Source organism: Papio anubis, chromosome 18, assembly GCF_008728515.1.
Source record: "Papio anubis isolate 15944 chromosome 18, Panubis1.0, whole genome shotgun sequence".
Classification (NCBI taxonomy): Eukaryota; Metazoa; Chordata; class Mammalia; order Primates; family Cercopithecidae; genus Papio; species Papio anubis.
In genome coordinates, this window is record NC_044993.1 from 63,917,162 (window position 1) to 63,930,896 (window position 13,735).

At 46.9% G+C, this 13,735-nt stretch overlaps 2 protein-coding genes across 5 annotated transcripts in view; one reads left to right on the top strand and one right to left on the bottom strand.

Moving 5' to 3' along the window:
- Positions 1 to 6,516: 6,516 nt before the first annotated feature.
- Positions 6,517 to 9,042, bottom strand: TMEM186 (transmembrane protein 186). Its single transcript, XM_003916513.4, has 2 exons — positions 8,958 to 9,042; positions 6,517 to 7,921 (listed from the first exon to the last, which is right to left on the bottom strand). The coding sequence occupies exons 1-2, from the start codon at positions 8,958 to 8,960 to the stop codon at positions 7,283 to 7,285; spliced, it is 642 nt and encodes a 213-aa protein (XP_003916562.1). The 5' UTR covers positions 8,961 to 9,042; the 3' UTR covers positions 6,517 to 7,282.
- Positions 9,043 to 9,139: 97 nt separating this feature from the next.
- The window catches only part of PMM2 (phosphomannomutase 2), a 35,306-nt gene continuing 30,710 nt past the window's right edge, over positions 9,140 to 13,735 (top strand). For 2 of the 4 annotated variants that reach the window (XM_003916512.4, XM_009195958.3), the window contains exons 1-2: positions 9,140 to 9,294; positions 13,385 to 13,496. In XM_003916512.4, coding sequence (XP_003916561.1) covers positions 9,229 to 9,294; positions 13,385 to 13,496 — 178 coding nt within the window. In that variant the 5' untranslated portion in view covers positions 9,140 to 9,228. Of the gene's footprint in view, positions 9,295 to 10,558; positions 10,674 to 13,384; positions 13,497 to 13,735 lie in introns of those variants that run through there. The other 2 variants (XM_017953170.3, XM_017953169.3) reach the window with 2 other exon arrangements.

Genomic DNA, 13,735 nt, shown 5'->3' on the forward strand with positions numbered 1-13,735 from the left:
GAACGGCGCAGGATCAAAACAAGGCCATTAAAAGTTGGACTCTTCCTGGAGTTCAAAGGGACCCTGTTGCTTTCTATTTAGGAACTCACGAGTCTTGCAGTCATAAAGCAACAACATAAAGCAAGCCCCCAACTCTAGTTCTTCGGGCAATTCATCCAGGCTGCCCCCTGCAAGCTGCTTGGCCCACCAGATCTGCATTGGGGAGTGCATTAAACACGGCTGTGGAATGATGGGGTGGAGGACGCCATAGACACCTGGCCCTATGACAACGTAAGTCTCATTTTTGGTAACCACCATAGGAAGGAGGACAACAGCTACCAAAGGGCTGTGCTTCCCACATGCACACTGGGAGCATCGTCACCAGGTCCCCAGTTGGTGCAGACTTCATGTGTGGATGGTGGCCATATGAAAGCTGACATGTGGCCGGGCGCAGTGGCTCATGCCTGTAATCCCCACCCTTTGGGAGGCCAAGGTGGGCAGATCACTTGAGGCCAGGAGTTTGAAACCATCCTGGCCAACATGGTGAAACCTGTCTCTCCTAAAAATACAAAAATTAGCTGAGTGTGGTGGCACATGTCTGTAATCCCAGCTACTCAGGAGGCTGAGGCAGGAGAATCACTTGAAACCAGGAGGCAGAGGTTGCAGGGAGCCGAGATTGCACCACTGCACTGCAGACTGGGTGACAGAGCAAGGCTCCATCTTAAAAAAAAAAAAAAACCAAAAAACAAACAGGCCAGGCCCAGTGGCTCAGGCCTGTAATCCCAGAACTTTGGGAGGCTGAGGCAGGTGGATCATGAGGTCAGGAGTCCAAGACCAGCCTGGCCAACATGGTGAAACCTCGTCTCCACTAAAAATACAAAAATTAGCCGGCGTGGTAGTGGCTGAGGCAGGAAATGGCTTGATGCCCAGGAGGCAGAGGTTGCAGTGAGCCAAGATCACACCTCTGCACTCCAGCCTGGGTGACAGAGCGAGACTCCATCTTGAAAAACAAAAAAATGTAAAACTGGCATGCTACAGACAATCCTATGCATCTAAATTATTTACATGGCCACAGCATGGCAGGGAGACGGGGCAAAATCCAGACAGGAAGGAAAGCCACTTGACAAGGGACAAACATGGTTACATCACAGATGCTTTAGCCGAGTTTTCAAAGACTGCATGTTTCCTTCCATCTACTCAGCTTTTGAGTCCAGAACTGGAATTCATGGTTGAGAAACTTTCCTTTGCCTAGAAAGCCGGTGGGAGGAGGAGGGAACGGAAGAAGAGACTGTTTATTATAGCATTTTTCTCCATTTGTTAGGATGAATGGCATGCTCATTATAAAATTTTTAAACACTTACTACTAGAAGGTTAATGTTGAAAGTGAAATACTTACTGTCTCATCTGCCCCTCTGACTGCCAATTCTCTCCCAGGGGTAACCACTCTTCACAATTTGCAATGTATGTATGTATGTATGTATTTGAGATGGAGTCTCGCACTGTAGCCCACCAGGTTGGAGTGCAATGTTGCAATCTGTGCTCACTGCAATCTCTGTCTCCTGGGTTCAAGCAGTTCTCCTGCCTCAGCCTCCTGAGTAGCTGAGATTACAGGCATCTGCCACCACCCCCAGCTAATTTTTGTATTTTGAGTAGACATGGGATTTCACCACATTGACCAGGCTGGTCTCAAACTCCTGATCTCAAGTGATCCGCCTGCCTCAGCCTCCCAAAGTGCTGGGATTACAGGCGTTGAGCCATTGCGCCCAGCCAACATGTACTTTTTAAAAACACAAATAAGATCACACGGAACTACACTGTTCTGTGACTTGCTTTTTATTTATTTATTTTTTTACCTACCTACCTCATGGTCTTTTCCACAGATATAGCACAATCTCATTCTTTTTAAAGGCTGCATGTATACTACAATACGAATCTACCAACATTTACTTAACCATGTGGCCTACTAATGGAAACTTAGATTATTCCCACTTTTCTTTTCTGCTTATTTATTTATTTATTTATTGAGACAGGGTCTCACTCTGTCACCCAGGCTAGAGTGCAGTGGCACAGTCACGGCTCACTGCAGCCTTGAACTTCTGGGCTCAAACAATCCTCCTGCCTCAGCCTCCCAAGTAGCTAGGACTATGGGCATGCACCACCATATCCAGTTAATTTTTTAATTTTTCTTTTGTAGAGACAGGATTTCACGATGTTGACCAGGCTGGTTTTGAACTCCTGGCCTCAAGCAATCCTGCCACTTCAACTTCCCAAAGTGCTGGGATTACTGGCATGAGCCATCACGCCCGGACTAGTATTTTTGCTGTTGGAAATATTTCAGTGAACATCCTTATATGTATACTTCAGTATTTCTGTTAGATTTTTGCTATATTCTGAATGTTTATGTCACCCCCAAATTCATATGTTGAAACCTAATTTCCAATCAGATGATATCTGGAGGTGGGAACTTTGGAAGCTGATTAGGTCATGAGGGTGGATCCTTCACGAATGGGATTAGTGCCCTATAAAAGAATTTCAGAGAGCTCCCTTACCTCTTTTGCCATGTGAGACCACAGCAAGAACAAGCCTGTCTATGAATCAGGAAACAGGTCCTCCTAGACAGTGAACCCGCTGACGCATTAATCTTGGATTTTCAGCCTCCAGAACTGTGAAAAACAAATGTTGCTTCAGCCATCCAGCCTATGGTATTTTTGTTAGAGCAGCCCAAGTGAACTAAGACAATCATGTTTAGAATTGTTGTTAAAGGGGGGAACTGCCAATATATCCACCATGCAAATCTAAAGACAACTCCCATTTTCTGAGAAGCTGCTTTGCCTTCTATTGCATGGCTATGGGTGATTCTCGAAGCTTGGGTACCATGGAATAACCTGGGAAGCATAAACAAACAGATGCCCAGGTTGTACCAGACTCAACAAGCATTGGGCACACTTAAATGGTTTTTTTTGTTTGTTTTTTGAGACAGGATCCCGCTCTGTCACCCAGGCTGCAGTGCAGTGGCGCAGTCTCAGCTCACTGCAACCTCTGCCCCTCGGGCTCAAGTGATCCTCTCACCTCAGCCTCCCCAGTAGCTGGGACTACAGGCATGTAGCCTACACCCAGCTAATTTTTCACATTTTTAGTAGAAATGGGGTTTCACCATGTTGCCCAACCTGGTCTCGAACTTCTGGTTTCAAGCAATCTGTCCGCCTTGGCCGCCCAAAGAGTTGGGATTACAGATGTGAGCCACTGTGCCTGGCCTTTTATTGCTTTTGTTGTTGACTTTGGTTTTTTGCGGGCAGCTCTCAGGTACTACCCTACTGGTGCATGACAGAAGCCATAACACATTTCCTGTTGTCTGGTGGAGATCTGTGATTTCAGCTTAGGGATAAAGGGTTAGAATAATGCATTTGCTCTGTGTGCCCTCTGCTGGTACTGCGTGAGCAGACCACACATTGAATGCCTGCATGGGTGAGAATCTGTGGTCTCACCTCCCAGGACAAGCCCCTTGCAGACTTAACAGAGTGGTGATACTTCAGGGGCAGCGATGGTCAATCACGTTAGAATCACCCAGGGAACCGTGAAAATAAAAATGCCTGGTCATGGGCTTTGACAATGGGGTTTTAAAAACACTCTCCAGGAGATTCTACACATAAAGCCAGTGTTAAGAACCTATTCTTTGGGCAGAAAATTGGCCCAGGAACACAAAGTCCACAGAACCATGTGTCACTCTGGTGTCTTCTGTTCTAGTAGTCTATTTCAGAAATTCCCAGCCTGCCTGAATCTCAGAATTGGCTTCAAGCCGGTCAAAAAGACAGATCCTGGGGACCCACCCCAGACATAATCAGAATATCCCGGGGTGAAGTTCACTCAGGTCATTACTTACAACCCAACAAAGAGAGAATTTTTGGTTTTAATGAGGTTAAGGTCAAATCATTATGACTTCTTAAGACATTTTTTAGCCACAGGCTTTATGTCTTCATGGGGAAGGGAGTCACAGTCACTGAAGAACTGATAGGCAGGTGAAGGCAAGGTACAGAAGGAATGAATAGCCACGTGTAACTGCTATGCACATTTCTCTTCTATATAATTGAATATTCACTACACTTCTTGAGCATAAATAGTGAAACTCCGTTATACAGAGAGGACACTGAAGGGGAGGCGGTTAGTTCTCTTTGCAGGTATCTAGGGAGAAAGCCTTCCAGGCAGAGGAAACTGTCAATGCAAAGGCCTTAAGGCTGGAATATTCTTGATGACTGGAGAAGAGCAAGGCAATCGTGACCTGGGGGAATGATCTCCACGGAGTTGCGGATGAGGGAGGAAAGGGGAGGGTGGATTAGGCCATCAGCCTTCACAGCAGAGTGATGTGATTCTGTTTTTAAGCATCACTTTGACAGCTGCGAAAATGGACTCCAGTAAAGCAAGGATGGAAGCACAGGATAGAAGCATCGAAGTGAAGGGCCAGGCACAGTGGCTCATACCTGTAATCCCAGCACTTTAGGAGGCCGAGGTAGGTGGATCCCTTGAGTTCAGGAGTTCGGGACCAGATTGGCCAACATGGCAAAACCACGTCTCTACTAAAAAGAGAAAAATTAGCTGGGCATGGTGGTGGGTGTCTGTAATCCCAGCTACTCAGGAGGCTGACGCAGGAGAATCGCTTGAACCTGAGAGGCGGAGTCTGCAGTAAGCCAAGATCGCACCACTGCAACCCAGCCTAGGTGACAGAGCGAGACTCCATCTCAAATTAAAAAAAAAAAAGGAAAAATAACCACTGTTGACAAGAATGTTGAGAAACAGGAACCCTTGTCCATTGCTGGTGAGCGTATAAAATGGTACAGCCGCTGTGGAAAAGTGGCAGGTCCTCAAAAATAAACAGAATTACCACAGGATCCAGTAAATCCACTTCTCAGTACGTACCCAAAACAACTGAAAGCAGGGACTCGAACAGATACTTGTATACCAGTGTTCATAGCAATAGCCAAATGTTCATTCATTAACAGTCAAAAGGTGACGACAACTCAAACGTCCAACAGATGAATGGACAAACAAAATGTGGTATATACAGACAATATACACTGCACCCATAAATGTATTTAACCATAAAAAAGAAATAGCACTGACACGTGCTACAACATGGATGCACCTTGAAAACACTACACCAAGTCAAAGAAGCCAGATACAGGCCAGCTGTGCTGGCTCACGCCTATAATCCCAGCACTGTGGGAGGCCAAGGTGGGTGGGATCACTTGAGGTCAGGAATTCGAGACCAGCCTGGCCAACATGGTGAAACCCCCATCTCTACTAAAAATACAAAAATTAGCCAGGCGTGGTGTCAGGCACTTATAATCCCAGCTACTTGGGAGGCTGAGGCAGGAGAATCATTTGAACCGGGGAGGCAGAGGTTGCAGTGAGCGGAGACTGCGCCACCGCTCTCGAGCCTGGGAAACATAGGGAGATTCCATCTCAAAAAAAAGGCCAGATACAAAGGGTCACATATTATATGATTCCATTTATATGAAATATCCAGAATAGGCGAATCCAGAGGGACAGAAAGCAGATTAGTGGTGGCCAAGGGCTGGAAAAAGAAGGAAATTATTGTTCAATAGGTATCTTAGTTCTATTTGGGATAATGACAACATTCTGGAAATGGATGGTGGTGACGGTTGTACAACATGTTCTGTTCTGTTTGTTTTTGAGATAGTCTTGCTCTGTCGCCCAGGCTGGAATGCAGTGGCGTGATCTCAGCTCACTGCAACCTCTGCCTCCCGGGTTCAAGCTTCTCTAGTCGCTGGGAATACAAGTGCCCACCACCATGCCCAGGTAATTTTTGTACTTTTAGTAGAGACAGGGTTTCACCATGTTGGCCAGACTGGTCTTGAACTCCTGACTTCAAGTGATCCACACGCCTCAGCCTCCCAAAGTGATGGCATTACAGGCGTGAGGCACTGCGCCCAGCCTGTACAACACTGTTAATATACTTAATGTCCCTGAATTACACTCTTAAATATGAGTAAAAGGATAAATTTGTTAGGTGTATCTTGGTACGGTTAAGAAAAATGGAAGGCTACACAATAAAACATTATTATTTTTTGTTTTGTTTTGTTTTGAGAGGGAGTCTCGCTCTGTCGCCCAGGATGGAGTGCAGTGGCGCGATCTCGGCTCATTGCAAGCTCCGCCTGCCAGGTTCATGCCATTCTCCAGCCTCAGCCTCCCGAGTAGCTGGGACTACAGGTGCCTACCACTACACTCGGCTAATTTTTTTTGTATTTTTTAGTGGAGACGGGGTTTCACCATTAGCCAGGATGGTCTCAATCTCCTGACCTTGTGATCCACCTGCCTCAGCCTCCCAAAGTGCTGGGATTACAGGTGTGAGCCACTGCACCCGGCAATAAAACATTCTTATTGACTTTCGAGTGGCAAAATAATAAAGATCATGCCTTCCTTCCTCTTTACTGTGTTACAAATTGCATAATGAACATGTATTATTAATTATGCAGGGCAATGCATATAACTGGCTTTAGTTTATAAAAGAACGTACCAGCATACGGTCCATTAGGCTTTATTACACTGCAGGGCCATCCAAAGCAAGAGCCTCTAGACCTCAGGGTGGTGAACAAACCTCAAATGGGGTTTCGTGCTCACTTGGACGACATCGCTGCTCATCGATGTGTAGTAACATCCTGGCAGACCTTTCTGCTGCTGGATGTGTGAGGCGCACAGCACAGGGCTCTGGAAGTCCCTGCTGACTGTTCAAAGCCTTTCTCCATGCCAAAACCTCTGACCAAATGCTTAATGCTATCTGCTCTAGGCTGCTGAGTCTGCCACACGTTTGAGATTTATTCCCACATCCATCCCACGAAACAAGCAGGACTTTCCATTTTACAGATGTGAAAACCAAGGTTCAAAGAGACTCAATAACCCACCCCAGGACAAGTGACAGAACTGAGACTTCTGACTCCAAATCCTATGCTCCCCCACCACACCTCTTTGCCTTTCAATTTCACACCAATGGACTGTCTGGGTGACCCTGGCATAGGTTCTTGTAAGAATTGGCTCTTCACAAAAACTTCTGGCCATTATCTGACTGAATGTCACAAACGAGTGCTGTAAGAACTTGCTTAGAGCCTTTTTCCTAAACCTGGACACCAGCTCCTGCCTTGTGAATTTCTTCATCACAAAACACATGTTCCCAGGGGCCCAGGCAAAGTCTCCAAGTACCCAATCCCCTTTCTTCAGCTGTGCCCACACCCTCAGCCTTCCTGTCAATCCAGGTGACCCAGGGTTACCCAGAGGTCCAGGCCCCAGTTGTTTACTTGAACATCTGATGTCTCCCAAACACCTGCGTGAAACGCTCTCTGTCCAGGATGTGTCCATAGCGCAGGGTGACGTAGAAGGTCTGTTTCCCACTATACCGCTGGATACGCATGAACATCTCCTGAGGCCGGTCCTTGGTTTCTGTCAGGGGAATCACATCTGCCAGGGGACAGTATGTGTCCTGCCGCCAGCCCCAGAAGCTCAGATGGGCCACCCGCAGCATGGTGCCAGACTCATTCAGATACAGAATACCAACCAGTCTCCGAAAGAAATAGCTCATCCAGCACAGCATGGTCAGGGCAAAGCCCGATATCCCACTCATCAGGCACACGGTGTTGAGAGTCAGGAGGCCCTGGGAATACCAGTAACAGGCTGGTGGCAAAACTACCACTGTCAGGGCAGTCTGTGCCAACTTCAGTCGAGACAGGAACCCAAAGATTCCGATGGCATCAAAACGGTAAAACATCCAGAATTTCTCAGTCTCTTGGTTTGGTGGTTTCTCCTTCGAGGTGGGTGACCTGCTCCCCACCCACCTCTTAGGATCCTCCTGCCCACTGCAGCACCACAGCCCATGGAGAGGCCTTTCCCACGCAGCTTTTCCCCGAAATCTAGGCACAACTCGGAGAAGGGCAGCCTGAAAGGGAGACAGTAGACGATTTCTCTCATGGAATTCAACCACATTAATCACACGGTGAACATCTGCAAAGCACCATACTCCAAGGCTTCTGCCAATCCTGCAAGGTCACCATTATTGCCAGAGGAGGGAAGGGTAAAGCCAGATGTTATCTCATGTGGGCATCACAACAGCTATCTAAGATAGTTATCACTATTTCCACTTTACCACTAGGGAAACTAAGCCCAGAGAGGGTAAGATATTTACCAAAGAACACACAGTCAGTGAGTGCAGCAGAGTCCTCCTTCCATCAGGCAATTCCAAATAAATACAAGAAAGGAGGTGCGGCCATCAATAATTCAAAACATATCTAGGTAGTCCCAACTCTGGGCTGGACAATGGATCCACAAGGGGGTGTGAACATTTCCCCAAGCAGGAAACTGAATAATCAATGTCTTAGTGGGGAACTCAAGCAACAAATCTGTGAGATAGTTATCCCAACAAACTTTCTAATTCTGTTTGATTCATACGTTATTTTGGGTGCTGGAGGGAACTGCTGCTTTCCCTTAACCTAGTCAGGGGAAGGGGAAACAACGAGGAGGAGGAGGAGGAGCGAGGCAGGGAGGCCCCAACACGTAGCACAAACATATTATTAGGTGGGTAGTGAAGCAGTAAAAGCTCTGGTTCCAATTCTGGCTCCATCAGTCACTACCTGTGGATTCTTGAGCAAATCACTCCACACCCCTGAGCTTCGGTTTCTTCGGCTTTCAAAATGGGGACTCAGAACACAGTGAAGGAGAAGATGGTTTCAAAGCCCTCAACTTAGTACCTGATGCGCTGTGAGAGCTCGGCGAGTTTTAGCTATTACTACTGTGCGCACGTGACGCAAGGAGGGCAGAGAAAGCCCGGGAATGGCGAATGGTAACCCACGCCAGAGCTTCCTCCCACGGATTCTTCAGGTCCGAAATTCAGGCGTCGTGCCTGCCTGCCCCAGCTCTGACCCCGACCGACCCCCAAAGAGCATCACCCCCTCAAGGAGAGCCACCAGACTCCTTACCATGGCTCCACAGCCTGCTGCCGGAAGTAAATCCCACCGGCCCCCGGAACCTCTAAGAGCGCATGCTCGAATATACAAGGCGGGCGTGATCCGCGTTGCACCCTGGGATTTGCGGTCCAGGAATCGTGCCTGGCGCTAGTCCCAGGCGTTGTGGGAACGGAGTCTCCTCCTCTTCCCGACGTGCCCTGCGGCTCGGGGGCCGAACTCGGAAGTTCCGGGCCGAGTTCCTGATGCCAACGAGTCTTGCGGGGTGCGGTTAGACGCTGGGGACATGGCAGCGCCTGGCCCAGCGCTCTGCCTCTTCGACGTGGATGGGACCCTCACCGCCCCGCGGCAGGTAAGTGGCGCCCGGCGGGCTGGTGGCAGCCGACGCAGAGTCCGTGCTGTTCCCAGTTGGAGCTATCGACTACCCAGGGTAGGCGCCAAGGGCTGGCTAAGGACCGCCTACGTCCTCACGGGGGCTGGACCCTATTCTAGGTGCCCTGGAGGGATGAGAGGGAGGCCCTAACCAGCTCTTCAAGAGCTCTGATGCTTGGAAAGATGAGACGGGGCTGAAGAACTCTTAAGAGAAGGAAACTTGTGCTTGGTTGGAAAATGCAATCTGGACTCATCGCTAGTCCTTGGGACCGATGGATCAGGATTTGAACCCGACATCAGCTGTATGCCCCTTATCAGCTGTTTGCCGGCCTCAATCCTGTAACCAATGGGCTGTGCCGTGAGTCATTATATTAAAAACAGGTTTCCAGGTGAAATCGACCTAGTGGAGTCGCATCTTCACCTCTTCACAGCTGTGTGACTTTGAGCAAGTCATTAACCTTTCTGAGCCTCAGTATCTACAGCTTTAAATGGGAACACCTGTTCCATATGGTGTTTGTGAGGATCAAATGAGATTGTGTAAGTTCTTGAAAGTATGTTGCACACAGCACACTAGGCCTCAGTAAATAGTAACCACCTCCACCACACCCAGCCCCTGCAGTGGACTAGGAAGATGGAGGAGCCCTAGGTTATTACAGGCTGCCCGCTGAGAGCCTCTTTGGGCCTTTGGAAACTTGCTTTCCACTTCCAGATTTTGCTGCTACAGGCACAGATCAGTTTCAGTCACTATCAGCCTTGAGATGAGGCTTTCCTGTCCCCTTTTCAGAAATTGGCCACTGACAACCGGCCATTTCAACTTGAGACTGGACCCCAATGGTCTCACTATCCTCAACTTCTATCCTCACCCCTCGTAGTCTTTGCTTGGTGGTAACAATGGTGTGCTCCAGAAAGCCACGTCAAATGCATGTGACCTTAGACGTATCATTTTGCCCTTCTCAGCCACAGGTTTGATCTACCTAGTGATGACACTCAACTCCCAAGTTCTTCAAAGGCTTTTTCTGATTCTGAAATTCAGCTATCACACACTTGGGGTTGTTAAAAGCCCATAGTGGTCTAATACTCCGGTCCCCAATTCATTTTTTGTAAAGGGCCATATAGCATATACTTTTGTCTTTACAGACCATATGGTCTATAGTAGCCACTGAACTTTAGTACAAAACCAGCCATAAACCCTATGTAAACACAGAGTGGCTGTGTACCGGTAAAACTGTATTTATTTGTTACAGAAACAAACAGCTGCCCAGTGTGGTCTGTGGGCCATAGCGGTCTAGGGTTTACATTGCCAACCCTTTTTCATGATTTCGCTGGACCCTCTCAACCTTCCTTCATCTTTCTTTCCAGGTAGGATAGTTGTTATTACCTTTTTAAACATAAGGAAACACACTCAGTGAAGAACTAACCTCCTCAGTTTCACACAGCCGACCTGGTACAAGCCCCTGAGCCTCAGGACATTGGTTCCTGCAAGTTTGCCATTTCCTATCTGTGCTAAGGTGGAAGCTGTCCTAGTTACTGGGTATGCCATTCAGGAAAGTGCTTCTGATCTGATTTTCACAGTTCTGACTCTTCTTTTTTTTTTTTTTTTTTTGAGACAGAGTCTCACTCTGTCGCCAGGCTGGAGTGTAGTGGTGCAATCTCAGTTCACTGCAACCTCCGCCTCCCAGGTTCAAGCGATTCTCCTGCCTCAGGCACCTGAGTAGCTGGGACTTAAGGTGCCCGCCACCATGGCTGGCTAATTTTTGTATTTTTGGTAGAGACAGGGTTTCACCATGTTGGCCAGGATGGTCTCCATCTCTGGCCTTTGTGATCCACCTGCCTCAGCCTCCCAAAGTTCCGGGATTACAGGCATGAGCCACTGCGTTCTGACTCTTAAGGGCCACTCCTGCAGTTCTAGATTTTGTCTAATAGGTTCAAATTCCACTGTGAGAGTAGAAAAGATTGCACTCTATTACAAGCCCTTCTATGCAGTTTTATTTTAATCAGATTCATGTGTTACTCTAAAAAAATTTTTTAAAGAAAAATCATTGAACTCCAAGTGTTTATATACTGAGGGTGAATTAAATGGTTTTTTGTATTTTCTAAATTTCTAGTAACTTTTTAAAAAAGATATTCAGGGCCAGGCGCGGTGGCTCACGCCTGTAATCCCAGCACTTTGGAAGGCCGCAGGCGGATCACGAGGTCAGGAGATCGAGACCATCCTGGCTCATGCTGTGAAACCCCGTCTCTACTAAAAATACAAAAAATTAGCCTGTAGTCCCAGCTACACGGGATGCTGAGGCAGGAGAATGACGTGAACCCCGGGGGGCGGAGCTTGCAGTGAGTGGAGATCGCGCCACTGCACTCCAGCCTGGGAGACACAGCGAGTCTCTGTCTCAAAAAAAAGACATTCAGCCGGGCGCGGTAGCTAACGCCTATAATCCCAGCACTTTGGGAGGCTGAGGTGGGCGGATCACTTGAGGTCAGGAGTTCGAGACCAGCCTGGCCAACATGGTGAAACCCTGTCTCTAATAAAAATACAAAAAATTAGCTGAGCGTGATGGCGGGCACCTGTAGTCCTGGCTACCTGGGAGACTGAGACAGGAGAATCGCTTGAACCCAGGAAATGGAGGTTGCAGTGAGCCAAGACCACACCACTGCACTCCAGCCTGGGCGACAGAGTGCAACTTCGTGTCAAAAAAAAAAAAAATAGACATTCAGTGTAAATGTTCAACTAAGATTGCTCAAAGTACTGAGTTATAAGACTTGTAAAAATACATTGTGATGTGTCTTAATGTAGGGCTGTTTTTCATCTTAGTTTATAACTTTTTAAAAATTATCACACAGTTTGGAATTTACCATAAAGTCATACCACTAAGACCACTCTTTCTAGATAGGAGCTTTGCTTTTAGAAGAGACTAAAAAAATCTAGTCATCTTACTCTTTTCCATTTTTTTTTGTTTTGAGTAATTGCAATAAATCAGTTCTAAGCTTCTCCTATTTATTTATTTATTTATTTATCAAGACGAAGTCTCGCTCTATCACCCAGGCTGGAGTGCAGGGGCACGATCTCGGCTCACTGCAGCCTCTGCTTGCCAGGTTCAAGTGATTCTCCTGCATCAACCTCCCGAGTACCTGGGACTACAGGCGGGTGCCACCACACCCGGCTAATTTTTGTATTTTTGGTAGAGATGGGGTTTCGCCATGTGGGCCAGGCTGGTCTCGAACTCTGACCTCAGGTGATCCACCGGCCTCGGCCTCCCAAAGTGATGGGATTATAGGCGTGAGCCGCCATGCCTGGCCCTGAGCTTCCTCTTTAATTTCATTATGTTATTTTGTTTTAAAATCAACAACTTAAATCCATAGATGGAGTATAGTGTAGCATTTAAAAGGAATACATCAGGCTGAAAAAGCGAAGTTGCTGCAAAGGACATAGAATGATTCCATTTATGTTTCAAAAATAAGACCTATTTGTATATGTGCCCATAGATGGGCATATAAATGCGTAAAAAATTAGCTAGCACAGTGCACAACAGCTACTAACATATTACCTGTGTTTAAAATGTGGTAAAAATAACACTTAAGCTTATTCTGGTAAAGATGCCTCCCTCCCAATTACAACTAAAATATTTGAACTGTGTAGAGAGCTGGTAACTTAATTGGCATGTATGAAAATAAGGCTTATAGGCCTGGCTTATGCCTGTAATGTCAGCACTTTGGGAGACCAAGGCTGGTGGATCTCCTGAACCCAGGAGTTCCAGACTGGCCTCAAAACTTCGTCTCTACAGAATATAAAAAAATTAGCCAGGTGTGCTGGCGCATAACTGTGGTTCCGTCTACTCAGGAGGCTGAGGTAGGAGGATCACCGGAGCCCTGGTCGAGGTCGAGGCTGCGGTGAGCTATGACCATGCCACTGCACTCCAGCTTGGGTGACAAGTGAGACCCTATGTCAAAAACAATTTTTTTCTTTAATTTTTAAATAAGAAAATAAGATTTGTGTACTTGTGTTACCCTTAGAGTTTTAGTCTCCTGATTATTTTTTGGCTTATGAGTGTTGTATTTTCCTTCTTGAAATTTAGAAAATTACCAAAGAAATGGATGACTTCCTGCAAAAATTGAGGCAGAAGATCAAAATCGGAGTGGTAGGCGGTTCGGACTTTGAGAAAGTGCAGGAGCAACTGGGAAATGATGGTAAATGAGAGGTTGCTAATTACATCTAGTAAAAGATTAACTTCTTATGAGGATATTGTTGCCAAGTATCATAGGCTGCCCTAAAACCTTATCCCCATATGGCAGACTTTCTGCTTCCTTGTTTGGGAAACATTTTCTTGGCCCTTATTTTTCCTCTGCTTTTAATCTAGTAAATTTCTGGAGTTACTGATGGAGAACTGGGTACTCAGATGTGTGAGTAGATTCACCTAGAAAGGTCA